This window comes from Nerophis ophidion, linkage group LG26 (assembly GCF_033978795.1).
Source record: "Nerophis ophidion isolate RoL-2023_Sa linkage group LG26, RoL_Noph_v1.0, whole genome shotgun sequence".
NCBI lineage: Eukaryota > Metazoa > Chordata > Actinopteri > Syngnathiformes > Syngnathidae > Nerophis > Nerophis ophidion.
Genome location: NC_084636.1, coordinates 886,280 through 905,968, shown reverse-complemented (window position 1 = coordinate 905,968; position 19,689 = coordinate 886,280). Strand labels below are relative to the sequence as shown.

Below are 19,689 nucleotides of genomic sequence, written 5' to 3'. Positions count from 1 at the left end.
AAGACATATTTTATGCCACTCATTCTTTGTCTCATTTTGTCAACCAAACATTGATGTTATTGACTTGTGTTGAGTGCTTATCAAGCATATTTGGTCAGTGCATGACTGCAAGCTAAGCGATGCTAACATGCTATTTAGGCTAGCTGGATGTACATATTGCATCATTATGCCTCACTAGTAGCTATATTGGAGTTAATTTAATTTCCTTTACTTATGTCCTCTATTTAATTTATATCTACATTTCTCATGACATATCATCTGTATGTAATATTGGCTGCATGTCTAATAGTTGTTTGTGTGCCATGTTGTTCCAGACCACAGCAAACATAAACCAGCTTGCAAAGACTGTTATAATTCCATTAGAAGACAGCTTACCGTTTACTTTAAGTTGGACACACACATCTATACCTTTGGCCATTCTAAGCCAGTCATTTAGAGGAGTTATCTCACCCTTTGAAAAGCCTGCGTTTTAATAATATTTTCCAATGTTTTAAAATGTGCAGAATAAATTTTACATTTCAACATCTCTGTCAACAAAGATTTCTGTAGTATGCTAATATAGACACTTATATCATGTGTTGACGTCATTATATCACTTATAGAAGGCTTTTAATTTTTTGCGGCTCCAGACATTTTTTTTTTTTTGTATTTTTGGTCCAATATGGCTCTTTCACCATTTTGGTTTGCCAACCCCTGGGATATACTGTTATGCAGAGGTGTACATATAACAATTTTATGGACAAATGGTACTATTTATAGTGACGGCGGAGACGCAAAATGTTTTCTTCTTCCCAGGGGGGGCGCAACAGAAAATATTTGAAAAGCACTGTATTAGCATGCGGCTAAAATTCATATATTTAATAATTCTTTGCTAAAAACTCACTACTGCTACTTTCAGTCACATGACTTATTTTCAGGTTAGGAACCTCACTATTTAAGTTAAAATAGCACAAACATTTGGGCTTATTTGAAGAGAATTACAACAAGCAAATGGCGCTGATTATTTGATGCATTTCTATGTTTAGAAGCCAGCCCTAACTCCACTGTGGGCCCTGCTTGATTACACTTTTGCACAGCATTGTGCATACTTGTGTGCGTATATTTAACACACACACATACGGAGGTAAGAGATTGGGAGGAACCCCCCGCCCTGGGCGGGTGTAGCATGCACGAAGACCACCCGGGACTTCACCTGGAGTTCGCTCCACCCCCTCAGCTCAGGGAGGAGGTCTAAGGGGTGAAGCTGCGCCTAAAGACAAAGTGCTAGGAATGTGGAGGGGGTGGAAGTTGGGGGGGTTTGTCGGCTGAGGAGTATTTCCTTGAAAGACAAAGCAGAGCGGATGCTCACCAGAGAAGCAAGTTATGTTACCTGGTAGTCCAGGATGCTGAAGCCCAGACCTCTATCTGCCTCCTTGTGCAACTCCAACATGTTCACATCAGTGGACCACAGAGCCAGCTCCTCCTCCTCCTCTTCTTGGCTGTGTTCACTCCTCTCCCCTTCCTCCTCTTCCACCTCCATGACCTGCTGTCACATCACATTTCCACAAAAGCACAAATGTATTAAACTTCTTCATTAGCCACCAGCGCTGGGTGGCACCGGTATGTCCGCCGACAAGATGGCCGTGTAGTAGCTGGACATCATGCCACACAGCCTTTAGATTGGACTGTGAGCAGGCAGGCAAGTGCAGTTTCAAGAACACATCAGAAGAGAATTCACCTGCACGGTTTCCTCCTGCTCCTGTTGCATCTCGCTCCTTTGACTGCAAAGAGCCGACGCCAGTTTGACCTCCAACTGAAAAACACACACACAAATGTTATTATAGTTATCATTTTAATAATGAAGATCAATACTGGACATACGTCCTCCACGCTGCTTCCAGCTCGTTGTCCTAATTCATATTCCAACTCTTTTTCTGCTTCCGTGTCGAGGGCGGCGTGTCGGCAGCACACCAGCGTGAAAGGGGGGGGCACTTCCTTGAGAAAAGAGATCACCTCCCGACGAGACTTTCCATACAGCTGCACATCATTCAGCTGGAGGACAACACACCGTGTTCCAAGTTATTATGCAAATTGGATTTAAGAGTCAAAATCATTTGTTGTTTTTCCATGAAACTCCTGGATGGTATTGTGTCTCCAGGCTCTGTAGCTCATTGACATCCATCACAGACACCTGTGATAAAAAGTCTCCCAGGTGAGCCCGGTCAAAGGAAAACTGCTTAAAATTGATGTTGCACATTATTAAGTGGGCCACAGGTTTCAAGCCATATGGGGAAGAAAAACAATCTCTCAGCTGCTGAAAAGCGCAAGATAGTACACTACCTTGCTCAGGGTAGGAAAACATTGGATATTTCAAAAAAACGTACGTGTGATTGAAACTTTTATTATTAGATAGCACAGTACAGTACATATTCTGTACAATTGACCACTAAATGGTAACACCCCAATAAGTTTTTCAACTTGTTTAAGTCGGGGTTCATCAATTCATGGTATTTATAGTGATTGTCAAACTGTAAAGAAATGTGTTGCTGATTCAGAGCACAGACGAGTTTGTGCAGGTAAAGGCAAAATTTAAAAAAAAGTCTCCTTCATGGGATTAAGAGAGAAGCTGCTAGAAGACTAATGCAAAGCAGTATTTGAAGCCTCTGGAGTCCCACGAACCACAAGGTGTAGGGTCCTCAAGAAGTTTACAAGTGTTCTTAAAGCTAATATCCGGCCCCCCCTAAACAATGCTCACAAGCAGAAAGGCTTGCAGTGGGCTTAGGAATACATGAAGAATCATTTTCAAACACTTTTGTTTGGCGATGCAAGCCTAGATGGCCCAGATGGATGCATGGAGCAGTAGATGGTTGGAGAATGGCCACAAAGTCCCAACAAGGCTGAGACGGCAGCAAGGGGGTGGGGGTGTCATGTTTTGTGCTGGAATCATGAGGAGAGAGCTGGTAGGTAGGTCCTTTTAGTAGGGGTGTAACGGTACACAAAATTTCTGTTCGGTACATACAGTGGGGCAAAAAAGTATTTAATCAGCCGGCGATTGTGCAAGTTCTCCCACTTCAAATGATGACAGAGGTCTGTCATTTTCATCATAGGTACACTTCAACTGTGACAGACAGAATGGGAAACAAAATTCCAGGAATTCACATTGTAGGAATTTTAAAGAACTTATTTGTAAATGATGGTGGAAAATAAGTATTTGGTCAAGCATTCAAAGCTCTCACTGATGGAAGGAGGTTTTGGCTCCAAATCTCAGGATACATGGCCCCATTCATTCTTTCCTTAACACGGATCAATCGTCCTGTCCCCTTAGCAGAAAAACAGCCCCAAAGCATGATGTTTCCACCCCCATGCTTCACAGTAGGTATGGTGTTCTTGGGATGCAACTCAGTATTCTTCTTCCTCCAAACACGACAAGTTGAGTTTATACCAAAAAGTTCTATTTTGGTTTCATCTGACCACATGACATCCTCCCAATCCTCTGCTTTTGGGGTGTTACCATTCAGTGGTCAATTGTAGGGAATATGTACTGTACTGTGCAATCTACTAATAAAAGTATCAATCAATCAATCAAAAAAAGCACTTTTAATGTAGAAAGGTTTTGTTAAGAAACCATTCTGGGCCTTATCTTATTTAGTTTTTGTTTTATATATGTTGACCACATAGACCCTGGCAATGGACCCTGTGTGTATATGTATGTTATGCCATTCTTTACAAATTTGGTAAATAAATAACCCAAAAAATTTACATTTTGTTGTTTTTTTACTGTACCGAAAATTAACCAAACCGTGACCTCTAAACCGAGGTACAGGTTCATCAACAACCCCCCCAGCCTGGCTAACTTGGCAGTAAGAGGATATATGGGCTTATTGTTCTTCCACCATAGAAGTGGGTCAAAATCTAGTTTTAATGCAATACAGCAACCCCCGCGACCCTGAACGGGACAAGCGGTAGAAAAAATGGATGGATGGATGGTCTTAAATCTGATGCTATAAAAACATTTGTTATTGCTTCAGCCCTGCCTGACTCGCCGAGGAGAGGCTGCTTGAATGCGGTGGTGAAGCTTCAAAGGAGTTAGCATGTTTGACGTGCTGGCAGAAGCATACCCCACTGCTGCTGAACCTCTGTCCTCCATTGTTCTTTCGCACCGCACAGCAAAGTGTTCCCAAACGGGAGATCGTAACAAGGCAGGAGGGTCTTCCAGCTCTGGCTTTTGCATGTTGTCCTAGCCCGGTCGTGTGTTGTGCCTCGCTCTGCATTGTTTACACAAACTGCAGTGCGCTACCTAATATGTCCGTGTGGAAACTCGTTCGGTACACCTCCGAACCAAACCGAAACCCTCGTACCGCAATGGTTCAATACAAATACAGGTACCGTTACACCCCTACCCTTTAGGGTCCCCGAGGGTGCGCAAATGACCTCAGCAAAGTATGTAGAGTTTCTGACAGACCACTTTCTTCCATGGTACAAAAAAATCATCTTGATGCATGACAATGCCCCATCTCATGCTGCAAAGAACACCGCTCAGTCCCTGGCTGCTATGGGCATAAGAGGAGAGAAAAACCATTCTCTCCTGACCTCAACCCTATTGACAACCTGTGGAGCATCATCAAGCAAAAGATGTATGAGGGTGGGAGAAAGTTCATATCCAAGCAGCAGCTCTGGATCGCTATTCTAACATCCTGCAAAGAACTTCAAGCTGAAAAAGTCCAAGAACTCCCAAGCTCAATGGATGCAAGGCTTATGAAAGTGATATCAAGCAAGGGGTCCTATATTAACCAGGAACTCAGCCTGTTCAATCAAAAATATTTTCATTTATATGGTCTAATAATGCTCCCAATCCAACACGTGACCATTTTGAGTTCTTTACAGCCTATGTTGTGCTTAATACTTTTATTTCAATGAAATTTGAATTAAACGAATGACTAATGACTTGAAAATTATACTGACTGACATTTGCATCAATTATTTATGAACATTTGAGTAAAATGTACTTTGCATAATGACTTGGAAGGCAGTTGTACATCATGAACACTGCTTCCGGATGACAAAGTGAGTGGCATGCCAGCGTGTTAGCTTGGCACTTAGGTTAGCCGGGGTGCAAAACACCACTGTGTAGCAAAATCTTGAAAGCCATAACAAATGTGATCACAAATCCTCTTTGTCACTGTATAAACCTGTCACTTAGTACTGGTATTGTACCCAAAATGTCCAAAGTGGCAAAAGTAATCCCAATTTTTAAATCAGGTGATAAAAATAATATGAACAATTATAGGCCAATTTCAATTTTACCAACTTTTTCAAAAATATTTGAGAAAGTGGTCTGTAACCGACTGAATGGCTTTCTAGAAAAACTAAATATCCTTGTCCCCTCCCAATATGGTTTTTGTAAAAAAAAAAACACCACCTGTATGGCTATACTTGACCTCTTGGAAAAGGTCAATGACTATTGAAGAAGGGAAATGCGGTATTGGCATTTTTTGGGATGTGTCCAAGGCCTTTGACACAATAGACTTTGAGATCTTGTTGTACAAGTTATATCACTATGGTGTCAGAGGGGTACCTCTCCATTGGTTCAGCTCTTACCTTTACGGAAGGTAACAATGTGTATGATCACAACTCACCCTGTATGACTATAAATTATGGGGTTCCCAGGGATCCATCTTGGGGCCTCTCCTTTTTATCCTATACATAAATGATTTCGTAAACTCCTCCAAAACTTTTCATAAAATAATTTTAGCTGATGATACAAATGTGTTTACTTCACACAGGAGCCTACACGATCTACAAGAAACTGTCAATTCAGAGCTGGTGAAAGTGGATTCCTGGTTCAAACGCAATAAGCTCTCACTTAATGTAAATAAAACACATTTTATTCTATTTCGTTCTAATAAAAGCCGGACAAATACTGAGCACTGCCATATCAACATCAATGGGCAGGAAATACAGAGACTGTACTCCACAAAATTCCTGGGGGTCATCATTGACGAATACCTCGATTTCAAATGTCACATTAGCCATCTGTTAAACAAATTATCCAAATATGTTGGCCTGTTCTTTCACCTTCGTCATTATCTTCCTCTTTATGCTCTTCTTACCTTATACAAAAGTCTCATTGAAGCACATCTAAACTACTGTAATATCATCTGGTGTAACACCTTTTTTACCTACCTTCTCAAATTGGAATCCATGCAAAAGAAAATCATAGGGCCTCTGTCATGGTCCAAGTGTAATGCCCCCACTCGACATCTATTCCATAAATATCATCTCTTAAGACAGACAGAGTTCAATATTTATCAAAATGCTTGTTTAACCTATCAAGTCATTTACAGATTGAATCTTAGGCTCTGTAGTTTGGTTCCTATCTACCATCCCCAGCATGCCCACAACACTCCTAACTTAGATCTGATAACAGGTAAACATGGTCTACTGGCTTGTACCGCTCACAGTGTCGTATGCAGGGGACCAAAGATCTGGAACCAGCTTAATGAGAGCCTCAAGATGCTGTATCCATTCTCCAACTTCAAAAAGAAACTGAAAACTTACCGATTAACCACATATCTTTAATGCCTCATGTGGGGTAGACTGCTGTTGGGTTTTGCATGGTTGAATGTATGTATGTATGTATGTATGTGTGTGTGTGTGTGTGTGTGTATGTGTGTATGTATGTATGTATGTGCTTGCTTTAGTACTATTATCTTGTCTTTATCATATAGCGTTGTTTTGTTTTTTGTTGTTGTGCTTGCTACCATGTTTCATCTTTCCATGTATATACTGTCCTTTGGACCCCCTGTCAAAAGCTTGTTCTCGCTTATTTGGGGGACCCTTTCACATACCAACATCTTTAAATGATGACATTCACCACTATTGTAAATGTTGTATGGTATTGTGAATAAACCTGAATAAAACGGTGTCCTCACCTCCAGCAGCTCGTCCTCCGGTCTCAGGACACCGTCTTTGTCCACGGGGCCTCCTGGCGCCACAGAGGAGATGTAGTGGTGACCGTCAAAGGAGTCCAACTCCACGCCGAGTCGCAACATGTGGACGGGCAGCAGCTGCGGACGCCAACATGACACGTGACTACGGGGATGAAGTGGCTTAGAGTGGGGAGAGTGCGTTACCTTGGAGGACCTCTGAAGCTCAGCATCGTCTTCAATCACAGGATCCAAGTTTATTACCTGCCAAACACACACTCATGTTACACACTTGAAACACAACACACAACAAGTGGACATCTCACCAGGACTTGGTAGTGTGGACCCAAAGACTGCTGCCACTTGGCCTTCAGTGCTGCATCTGGAGCTGAAGGCAGGAAGATGTTAGCTGGCCATCTTTCCTACTCAAGTCCTCCTCAAGTGTCCACTAACAGCTTTGCAGTTGTCGTCTTCCTTGATAAAACTTGTTGCCGCGGTTACCAGACTGTTAAGATGTGACGCGAACATGCACTGCACAACCTGGTGAACATGCCGCTACTCAAGGGGAAAAAAACTAAACAAAACACTGCAGCGGTGTTTAGATTAAATTAGCATTGCTAAGCGCGCCTCGCAGCGTCATTAATCTGCGGCGTACGGATGAATAAACACCCTCGTACATCGCTGCCAGCTTGTCACACAAGCAGCAGCGCGGCGTGCCAATGGCTAGCGTGGCGTTTTGGCCACTTTGACAGCCAACAAGCGATACAAAGAGGAGAATTCAGCTTACATCAAATGTTTCATCTTTCCCAGGTTCGCATAAATCTAATATGTGCTGCTGTGCAACATTGGAGTGGAAATGTGTGTTTAGTTTATTGATCAACAACACAAGCGCCACAAAGAAGACAGATCAGGAAACAAGCAGTATGAGACTGTGTGTGTGTGAGTGAGTGTGAGTGTGTGTGTGTGTGTGTGTGTGTATGTGTGTAGGCTCACTCACCGTTGATTCTGTTCTGCGTTTCCTCCGGCGACCTCCGCAGTGACCCCCGAGAAGACTCCACTAACACACACACACACACACACACACACACACACACACACACACACACACACACACACACACACACACACACACAATCCTTTTTCAGGAACTTTCCCATTTTCCCTGGATAAATAAAGTTCCCCCTGTGTTTCCACCAAAACCTAGATCCTGTTCTGTCTCCCTGTAATATTTGGCTGATCTTGAATGGGATTGTGCTGAAAATTTTAATTTTCCTGAAGGAACTCTCCTGACTGAATAAATAAAGTACTATCTAATCTAATCTATCTAATTTAGTTTTTCAGGAACTAGCTTTAGTTCCTAGTAACGAGGTTGGACTTTCAAAAGGTTCCAGAAACCTTAGAGGGGGCGGGCTGTGCTGTCGACTGCTGATTGGTTGAACACAGTTGAGTGTTCCTAAAACTTTGCATTTTTTGTTTCATCCGCCATTAGTGTGCGGGACAATTTGCTCCTTTCAAGCAGTATGCTGTTTATTATTCTTTACAAACTTCACTTCAACATGGTAAGCTACAACTTCTTTTTGAATGTATTTACAGAGGAACATGAAGTATTCGGCCGGAAGTTGAAACGGCGACTCCAACCGGGACTCCCACATCCTTGTTTGAAGAGGAATGTGAAATAAAGGAGGAGTAAAACAAAGGTGAATCACATGAAATATTCACTATGCACACACCATTTGTGTAGTTATTAGCCTCAACCCAAGTGAAGTGAATGCTAATGCTGACAGGTTAATGCTGAATCTTGTTTGTTGTCACCGTAAGATAAACGCTTACATTAATATATTGTTCTTTACAGCTGAAATGGACCATAAGGACTTGCCTGACCTCATGAATTCATCATTTGCTGAAGATTTACTGACTGTTGAACATTACAGACAAAAGCTTAACTCTTTATGATCAATTCAATAAACATTGTTTTTAAATCAGACTGTTTAGTATATTATTGCTTTGTATTTGCTGACAGACTTACAGTTAAGTAAAATAATAATGACCTAATGTTGTCTGTTTATTTACATGCTATAGTGTGGAAATATACTAAACCACTCCTTCATATTTTGATCTTATTTGTATAAACTAACCAGATCTGTGAGATGCAGTCGTATGTGTTCCGCGAATGAATGATCTATGGCCCCCGGGATGATATTTGATTAGTATTAGAAGACAGACACCTGCTGCTATTTTTGCACACACCAATACTCCATCAGTGTGGGCGCTAGGAATTTTGAAAATTCCCATCATGGACCCCTACTCGATAGGGTCCATGATGGACCCCATCAAGTCATAAAAATGGGGTCCCACAGTACATTTTTGGGGTCCCACTTTTTTGTAAGTGTTTTGAAAATAAATGATAAATGTATGCATCTCACATTGTATCTCACATTCTATATTGTCTTTTGGAAAAAAGTTGTCATAAACATTACTTCATTCATTACCAAAAATAAAAAAATTTAAAATTTCTGCATATGTAAATATATTCAGTTATAAAGATTCATTCACTTTCTTCTTTCCTTTATGGATCTAAACTTTACCGCTGCCGCTAGTTTTGTCTATCATTTTATTTACTATGTGTTTGTTCTATTTTTGGCCGAAGTAAGACAAAGAAAACAATCTTTATTTTTTACTTTTAATGCCGTGGTTTTAACAGTCCGGCCCGCGTGTGCAAAGATTTTTCTCCAAGCAGCCCCTGAGCTAAAATGAGTTGGACACCCCTACAGAAACTAAAAACACAATTCTACAGGAACCTTTAGTTCCAGGAAGTAAAAGTTCCTGAAAAGGCCTGAAGTAAAACGGTACCTCTGTCTAGGGACCTCTCGAGAGTTTTGGTCTTCTTCCTGACCAAAGTCAGGACCACAGTCCTGCCCGTCCGCTTCATCACCTCCACTACTTCCTGATTGGTCAGACCGTGCAGGCTGACGTCGTCCATCTGCGGGGAAAAAAAGAAGGAAAAGATGACAAATTTGGAATTCTGAGGGGCACGTGGTTGCGTTGTCTGGTCCTCACGCCAATCAGACGGTCGTGCACTCGGATATTTCCGCTCTGATCTGCGGCGCTGCCTGGGACCACATGCTTGATGAACACGCCTACCGCATCTGAGGAGGACCAGAGCGCCTTATGGCTAGCTGACAAGTAGTGACAGAAAGAAAGAAGAAGCTACCTTGGCTGGTGAGGGGGTTGTGTCCGACGATGGAGATTCCCAAACTCTGTCCGTCCTTCTTGGTCAGCGGAACCTCATGGATCTCGTAGCCCTCCAAGTTGGGCTGGAACAGGAAGTGGGAAGTTCAAGTGAAAGTAGCAATGATTGACACACACACACACACACACACACACACACACACACACACACACACTAGGTGTGGGGAAATGTGTCCTCTGCATTTGACCCATCCGCTTGATCACCCCGTGGGAGGCGAGGGGAGCAGTGAGCAGCAGCAGTGGCCGCACCCAGGAATCATTTTTGGTGATTTAACCCCCAAATCCAAGCCTTGATGCTGAGTGCCAAGCAGGGAGGCAATGGCTCCCATTTTTATAGTCTTTGGTATGACTCGGCCGGGGTTTGAACTCAGAACCTAGGGCGGACACTCTAACCACTAGGCCACTGAGTAGGAAGCAGGAAGTATCCTCTACGAGACTAAGGCGCAGCTTACCATCCTGCTGGCCCGCCGCTGGGGAGGCTGCTCTGGAAGTGGCGGGGGTAATGCGGACACCGGGGCGGAGTCTGGGGGCGGCGGAGGAGGCGGGGCATTTGTCCCCTGGCTCCACGGGTCCCTGGCTATCAGCATGGTCACATGACTGCCGCACGCTTGCAGTACCTTAACCACCTGATCACTGGTGAGACCACTGGTGGGCGTGGCCCCAATGCGAAGGATGTGGTCACCTGTGCGGAGACGCCCGTCCTGTTTGGAGGCCAGAAAAGAGAGGACATGATGTGAGATTATTTCCCTCCCAGTTGCTGAGCCACACTCTTCTGTCCTCGCTCCCGTGCCCTTTGACCTGGAGGAGTTTTACAAGCAGGCCATCAATTGGCGGCCCCTGCAGGAGTATACGTACCCTGTCAGCCACGCTGTCTCGGAGGAGAGTCCTCACTACCACGCCGGCGGTCTTCCCGCCCACGATACCAAAGCCCAAACCTGAACCGTCGTTCACCAGCTGGATCTCCTCCACGTGACCCCACTGGCCCTAACAGGACGGGACAAGAGGGTCACCGAGGGCCACATTGGACCACCGTGCCAAAATTAAAGTGACGTTGGAATGAGATTTCTAGTATTTATCTAGAATCCTTGCTGTCCCACACCCAGGAGGCTTTATTCAAAACAGAGAAGCTAACAATGCTAATATCACCGGAACCTCCTTCTAGTAATATTTCTAGTATATATCTAGCATCCTTGCTGTCCCACACGCAGGAGTCTTTCTTAAAAACACAGAAGCTAACAATGCTAATGCTAACTTGCTGTAAAACTACACATATGTTTAGACAGGACATGGCAAAATGAAAGTGTCTTAGTAATATTTCTAGTATATATCTAGCATCCTTGCTGTCCCACACGCAGGAGTCTTTCTTAAAAACACAGAAGCTAACAATGCTAATATCACCGGAACCTCCTTCTAGTAATATTTCTAGTATACATCTAACATCCTTGCTGTCCCACACGCAGGAGTCTTTCTTAAAAACACAGATGCTAACAATGCTAATGCTAACTTGCTGTAAAACTACACATATGTTTAGACAGGACATGCCAAAATGAAAGTGTCTTAGTAATATTTCTAGAATACATCTAACATCCTTGCTGTCCCACACCCAGGAGTCTTTATTCAAAACAAAGAAGCTAACAATGCTAATATCACCGGAACCTCCTTCTAGTAATATTTCTAGTATATATCTAGCATCCTTGCTGTCCCACACGCAGGAGTCTTTGTTCAAAACAGAGATGCTAACAATGCTAATGCTAACATTGCTGTAAAACTACACATACTGTATGTTTAGACAGGACATGCCAAAATGAAAGTGTCTTAGTAATATTTCTAGTATAGATCTAACATCCTTGCTGTCCCACACCCAGGAGTCTTTCTTAAAAACAGAGATGCTAACAATGCTAATGCTAACATTGCTGTAAAACTACACATATATGTTGACAGGACATGCCAAAATGAAAGTGTCGTAGTAATATTTCTAGTATACATCTAACATCTTTGCTGTCCCACACCAAGGAGTCTTTCTTAAAAACACAGATGCTAACAATGCTAATGCTAACATTACTGTAAAAATACATGTGTTTTGACACAATATGCCAATATTAAAGTGACATTGTAATAATATTTGTAGTATAGATCTAATATCCTTGCAGTCCCACACTCAGGAGTCTTTCTTAAAAACAGAGATGCTAACAATGCTAACGCTAACATTACTGTAAAAATACACAAGTTTTTTGACAGGAAATGCCAAAATGAAAGTGATGCTGTAGTAATATTTCTAGTACATGTCTAGCATCCCTGCTGTGCCACACTCAAGAGTCTTTCTTAAAAACAGAGATGCTAACTAAAACTACACATATGTTTTCAGACAACACTTCAAAAGAACCAATTTGGCACCGATATCGGAGGAATACGTAAACGATATCCAACAAGGCGGGGATCATTCCAGTCAGTGAGGCGAAGAACAAGAGAGGGACAGTGTGAGTGAGCGTGCTAATTAGAAAGAAGGCTGACATCACATGACCATCAATTAGCATGAGGGCTGCTTAATATCAAGGTGGCTTTTCCCTGCTTTGGACATACTCTTAGGGAGTTCAAGTCGGTAAAAAAGGTCACTGGGACGTGGGGGTGTGGCCTAACAGTGACCTCCCATCACCTACCGCGTCTTTGTCATCAACCGCCAGTGTCGATGCTGATGGGCGGTCCCTCGCCACCAGCAGCTCCACCGTCTCGCCAGGTTGCTGCAGCAAAGTGAGCGCCTGCTGGTGGCTCATCCCCGCCACCAGGGGGCGTCCGTTTATCACCAGGATCTGATCCCGCACCTGAAGCCGCCCGTCCCTGCCAGCGCCAACACAAACACGTGCTGACAATTCCTTCAAAGTGCTGACTCATGGGTCTAAAACAGCAGCAGCTAGCACTACCTACAATATGTATTGAAAACAAAAAGCCTTCAGCTAGCTGCCTTTTATGTAGCTCAGTTAGCCACATGCTAACGCTATGGTGAACTCAAACAGTTGAAAAGTTGAACTACTGGAATCCCTACATTTAAAAATGTTCTGTAAGAATCCAGGACACGAACATAAACCTTAGACTCAGTTCTATTTTTGTTGTTGTTGATAAAAACCACATTTAGGTAGTCCAAAGGCGTGTCACCTGTGGGCCACGCCTCCTGGCTGGATGTGTTTGACAAACACGTCCTGACTGCTGCTTCCTGGATGAAGACCCACCACGCTGAAACCAAGACCACCTGACTGTGGGCGAGTCAGCCTGATGCCTTCTGTGTTCCGGCCCTGAGGGCACACATGGTGGTGAGGGCAGAGCAGTCTTGTGCATGTTCACCTGCACGCACCTTGGCAGCAGAGCACATCCACTCCTGAAGGTCGTCGGTCTGATGGGTGGGTGGAGGCCAGCCATTGGTCTGAGTTGAGCCCCCTGCGCTCAAGATCAGCTGACCCTTTTTGGAAAAATTGAACTGGCTGCTGACGTCTGGCGGCATGCTGCTCAGCTGCGGAGGAGGCGGGGGGAGCGTGAGGAGGGAAACAGCAGGAGTAACACGTCATGCACTTGTCTTCTATTGGCCCGTACCAGAATACACTAATGTGCCCTTTTTCAACCTCTTTGAGCCAAGCCACATTTTTTTCATGGCATAAACGCGGAGGCACACCACCCGCACAATACATCAAAAAATGAAACTCAGCAGCCGTTCTCACAAGTGTTGGATATGAATTCAAATCCTAACCAAGCACGCATGACTATAGCTCTTGTCTCAAAGTAGCTGTACTGGCACCACCTGTCACACCTATTTGGACTTTTTGGCTGTTTTCCTGTGTGTAATGTTTAACTATTTTTTGTTTTGCGCTCCTATTTTGCTGGCTTTTCCTGTTTTGTTGCTATTTTCCTGTAGCAGTCTCAGTTCTTCCTTTGAACGATATTCCCCACATCTGCTTTGTTTGCGCAAATAAGACTATTTCAGTTGTTTTTATCATTCTCTGTGTTGTTGAATGTCACGTCATGTTCGGATGTACTTTGTGGACACCGTCTCTGCTCCACACGCCGTAAGGCTTTGCTGTCGTCCAGCATTCTGTTTTTGTTGACTTTGTAGCCAGTTCAGTTCTGCCTTGCCATCCTTAAGCTTCAATGCCTTTTCTTAGGGGCACTCACCTTTTGTTTAATTTTGGTCTAAGCATTAGATAGTGTTTGACCTGCAGGCTGCCTCTTGCATATTGTGATCACGACAAACCATGTTCCCGACGTCTACAAAGCAATTAGCTACTGGCTGCCACCTAAGAGTATAACATGGTTACTCTACAAAGCTCTAGACAGCACAGACACTCAACAACGGCATTTTTTTGGCGGATTATAATTACTGGTTTGCTAACCCAACTAGGTGAAATGACATAATCTCCCACGGCACAGGAGACTGTGTCTCACGGCACACTAGTATAAAAACACTGCACTAATACTCTAGTAATGCGCGGTACATATAGTAAATGCTAATAGTAAATATTCATGAAAAAAATGCTAGTAAAAGATGCTATAAGTAAGTAGTTATAAGTAGTTACGGTAATTGCTTATAATAAATGCTTATCGTAAATGCTAATAATACATGTGAAGGGCAAAGACTAATGCTAACTATGTATGGTGAATGCCATCTGCAAATGAAAATAATAATAAATGCCAAAGTGAATTGCTTACAGTAAAAACGAATGGTAAATGCTCATCAGAAATATTATTGTAAATGCTAATAATGCATGCTAATGACACAGGCTAATAAGAATGTCTAATGATAAATAATTAGAGTAAATGTGAATGATACTGAAAATGATAAACAATAGTAGTAAATGCTTATCTCAAATGCTAAGAAGAAATGGTATTTTTAAATGCTAAATATTTATAATAAATATGAAAGGTAAATGCTAAGCAATATTGTGATTGTTTAATGCTCATGGTAAAAGCTAATAGTTAATGCAAATAGGAAAGATTAATGGGAAATACTTACAGTTAATGATACTGTAAATACTTATGGTAAACACTAACAGTAAATGCTGATCGAAAATGCTAATAATAAATGCTAACAGTAAATGCTAAATTGCTAGTCACAAATCTGAACAGTAGATGCTAATAATAAATGCTAATGGTAACACAGTAGATGTTAATGATGTTGTAAATGTTTATGCTAAATGCTAATGCTAAATAGTTACAGTAAATGTTAATGATACTGTAAATGCATGCGGCAAATCCTTATAGTAAATGCTAAATAGTTACAGTAAACGTTAATGATACAGTAGAGGCCTATGGTAAATGCTAATGCTAATATAAATTGTTTGAGTAAATGTGTCTGGTACTGTAGATGTTAGCAGTAGATGGTAATGACAGTGTAAATGCGTGAGGTCACACAGAGACACAAGGACGTGTTGGAAGAAGAAGTAATGAAGCAGAGAGTGAGCTGTGTAGAAAATCAATAGATTCCTGTGCTCCGTGAGCAGGTAATCTATTAATGACCTTTACTCTCACATTGTGGAAGCGTATCAGTCTGAGGCTTATTTGGGCCGGGCTGACGGCGCAACATCCAGCGCCATTTCATCAATAGCGGCGGGACAAGGCCGTTAGTCAAAGCGGGACAGCAGATATTAAAGCTTGATAGATCCGTGCACAGGTGGGGGGAGGCGAAGGGGTATAAATAAGGCTTGGGCGACGCCTTCATAGACTCCGGCGTGACCTTCGCAGCACTCACAATATGAAGCCCGCCATTATCTTAATTTGCAGCGCGGCTTGTTTATTGTGGAGGCTGGATGCCTCAGAATACTGATCCAGGCGCACTATGTCCTCACTGGACCACGGTCACAGGTGAACACGGGACAGACACCTGCAGGCGCACTATGTCCTCACTGGACCACGGTCACAGGTGAACACGGGACAGACACCTGCAGGCGCACTATGTCCTCACTGGACCACGGTCACAGGTGAACACGGGACAGACACCTGCAGGCGCACTATGTCCTCACTGGACCACGGTCACAGGTGAACACGGGACAGACACCTGCAGGCGCACTATGTCCTCACTGGACCACGGTCACAGGTGAACACGGGACAGACACCTGCAGGCGCACTATGTCCTCACTGGACCACGGTCACAGGTGAACACGGGACAGACACCTGCAGGCGCACTATGTCCTCACTGGACCACGGTCACAGGTGAACACGGGACAGACACCTGCAGGCGCACTATGTCCTCACTGGACCACGGTCACAGGTGAACACGGGACAGACACCTGCAGGCGCACTATGTCCTCACTGGACCACGGTCACAGGTGAACACGGGACAGACACCTGCAGGCGCACTATGTCCTCACTGGACCACGGTCACAGGTGAACACGGGACAGACACCTGCAGGCGCACTATGTCCTCACTGGACCACGGTCACAGGTGAACACGGGACAGACACCTGCAGGCGCACTATGTCCTCACTGGACCACGGTCACAGGTGAACACGGGACAGACACCTGCAGGCGCACTATGTCCTCACTGGACCACGGTCACAGGTGAACACGGGACAGACACCTGCAGGCGCACTATGTCCTCACTGGACCACGGTCACAGGTGAACACGGGACAGACACCTGCAGGCGCACTATGTCCTCACTGGACCACGGTCACAGGTGAACACGGGACAGACACCTGCAGGCGCACTATGTCCTCACTGGACCACGGTCACAGGTGAACACGGGACAGACACCTGCAGGCGCACTATGTCCTCACTGGACCACGGTCACAGGTGAACACGGGACAGACACCTGCAGGCGCACTATGTCCTCACTGGACCACGGTCACAGGTGAACACGGGACAGACACCTGCAGGCGCACTATGTCCTCACTGGACCACGGTCACAGGTGAACACGGGACAGACACCTGCAGGCGCACTATGTCCTCACTGGACCACGGTCACAGGTGAACAGTGATTGATTCCACCCTCCACAGGAAGTCGACTGTGTTCTGACCTGGTTCCTCAGCTGCCTGATGGAGTGCTGCAGGGTCAGGATGTGGGTGAAGAGGGGACTCTGCAGGGTCTCCTTCAGAGTCCCCACACGCTCATTGCAGTGGCTCCACTCCTCCTTCCGGACCAGCTTGGACTGCAGCCGCTCCAGAGCTTCCAGAACCTGCTGGCGCTCGGCTGGCGACACTGGAGGCGAACCACAGGAAGCACTTTACATGCGGATCTTAGTCCTGTCTTTACACTAAATAGAAATGAGATCAGTTACCTTCTCCGATGTTCTCAATCATTCTCATTCCATCTAGAAACCAAGACAAAAAGACAAGTTATTCCTCTTTCAAGTCCACTTAGTTGACCATGATCCTCATCACAGTACAGTTGATTTCAGGGGTGTCCAAATGTATTCCACATATAGATTTTTTTTTACCTTTAGGGCTCCCCTCAAGTTTGGTCCTATGGTCCCAGAAAGGTCTTAGTCATAAACATGTTAAAGATAAGTCATATTTTATTCATTCAATGCTTTAATCCCTAGATCAACTTTAGTTTTATCCGTCAAATTTTAATTTTATGTTTTATGCCCTTTTTGTCTAATTAAACATTTATGGCAAAAACACAAAATGTGCAATATTTTCACCCAAACAATTCAAAGTGGTATATTTGTCGTGAAATAATTGCAACTTTAAATAGGTAAATAATTCATAACATTGTTGATTTTAGTTCATTATTTTTTCAGCAATGATAATTAACAAAAAAACATTAAGTGTTGAAAATAAAAATAATTGTTTACACTCTGAGTCGGGCACTTTTGGATTCCCAGGAATTGTAGTGTGATTTTTTTTTTTTTTTAGATCAATTTCAGATCTAGCCTTTGATTATCATTATTATAGTATCATATTGTATTGTTATACATACACACACACACACACACACACATATGTATATATATATATATATATATATATATATATATATATATATATACACACAATACAGGCCAAAAGTTTTAATGAGTTTTCTTTATTTTCCTGACTTTTTACATTGTCACTGAAGGCATCAAAACTATGACACCTGTGAAGTGAAAAGCATTTCAGGTGACTACTTCTTGAAGCGCATGGAGAGAATGCCAAGAGTGTGCAAAGCAGTAATAAGAGCAAAGGGTGGCTATTTTGAAGAAACTAGAATATAAAACATGTTTTCAGTTATTTCACCTTTTTTTTTGTTACATAACTCCACGTATTCATTCATAGTTTTGATGTGACAAACTACAATACAATACAACGTGGGTGTATATATCTATATATACTGTGTATATATATAGATATACACACACACAAGTCATGAAAATAAAGAAACACATTGAATGAGGAGCAGATGTGTCCAAATGCTTGTCCTGTGCTTTTAATGTGTTTGTTGTAGTCCTTTTCTTTAAAGAAATCTTTGTTTTTTATATGGCAAACATTTTTTACCCTAAGATTTGATGTGCGGTAATTCAATAGATCAAAAATTTGTAACAAAATTGAATTCAAATCTTTATTATTTTTGAATTGTGAAGAAAATAACAGCCTTTTTGTCATCAAAGTCAACATTGCAAATTGCTCTGGTTACATTTCACCTGTTAGCGCATTATGTTTGTTTTCTTAAATAGTATTTTTAAAAAGGTTGCAAATGGCCTCCAGGCTGCACTTTGGTTGATTTGTTTGGGTCATGTTCAATAAGTTACATCAAGGAACATGACCTGGTGATATTTGACAATTCCGCATACCAGAAAAGGAGTGGGAAGAGCTCATCTCCATCATTTCTAGGCCAAACTATGAAAACAGCTTCAGCAAAAAAGTCAAACAATGTGCTGCTACAAGAAGTATGCAGAGATGGTGTTTACAAGATGCAGTACCTCAAATTATAAGAAAACAAAAGCAATCTATAGCGTTAAAAATAACCTAAATCCCATCATCAAATATATGAAGACTAAAGACATGTAATTTAGAGTAATTATATTTGTACATGCAGAAGACAGTTTCAAATACATAACAAGGATGGATGAAATGGAACATTTGACACCACTTTTATCTTTCTTGTTTGCTAGCAGTTCATTTCTCACCTTCTTCACCAAGGTGCTGGCACTCGTGTGTGCACTCGGGATGTTCTGACCATGTGGCCGATACTGTCAATCCATGAGTGAGATCGGCTGATACCAACACTGAGCACATGTAGTTTTTTGTGTATTTATAGTGAGTGCTGTTTTTTATTACATAGTTGTTTGATCAAAACAAATAGTACAATAGTATGCAACAACTAACATACAACAAAAACTACTATATAGTACTTTTAAACTTTGTCTGGGGTATTGTCCGAGTTTGTAAACATGATCAAAAACAACAAAACAAAGATATTTAGAAAATGAAAATGTGGACTTAATGATTGTAGTAGGGATTATATTATGTGTCGTGTACACACCGTGACAACGCTAACACTTGTCATATTATCTCTTATTGATCTCATTCATTTCCTGATCATATCTGCTAACATTCTGCTGTAAAATGCTTCTT

General features: G+C 42.7%; 1 protein-coding gene across 1 annotated transcript in view; it reads right to left on the bottom strand.

Moving 5' to 3' along the window:
• Positions 1–19,689, bottom strand: part of patj (PATJ crumbs cell polarity complex component) — a 49,690-nt gene that overhangs the window by 27,582 nt on the left and 2,419 nt on the right. Inside the window, exons 2-18 of the mRNA XM_061888570.1 lie at positions 17,412–17,444; positions 17,151–17,332; positions 13,501–13,656; positions 13,305–13,441; positions 12,812–12,989; positions 11,010–11,138; positions 10,607–10,855; positions 10,117–10,219; positions 9,963–10,051; positions 9,756–9,885; positions 7,903–7,962; positions 7,232–7,293; positions 7,113–7,169; positions 6,912–7,046; positions 1,861–2,031; positions 1,718–1,792; positions 1,370–1,525 (exon numbers count right to left, since the gene is read on the bottom strand). Of these exons, the coding sequence (XP_061744554.1) occupies positions 1,370–1,525; positions 1,718–1,792; positions 1,861–2,031; positions 6,912–7,046; positions 7,113–7,169; positions 7,232–7,293; positions 7,903–7,962; positions 9,756–9,885; positions 9,963–10,051; positions 10,117–10,219; positions 10,607–10,855; positions 11,010–11,138; positions 12,812–12,989; positions 13,305–13,441; positions 13,501–13,656; positions 17,151–17,332; positions 17,412–17,439 (2,097 nt within the window). The 5' untranslated portion in view covers positions 17,440–17,444. The remainder of the gene's footprint in view (positions 1–1,369; positions 1,526–1,717; positions 1,793–1,860; positions 2,032–6,911; positions 7,047–7,112; positions 7,170–7,231; positions 7,294–7,902; positions 7,963–9,755; positions 9,886–9,962; positions 10,052–10,116; positions 10,220–10,606; positions 10,856–11,009; positions 11,139–12,811; positions 12,990–13,304; positions 13,442–13,500; positions 13,657–17,150; positions 17,333–17,411; positions 17,445–19,689) is intronic.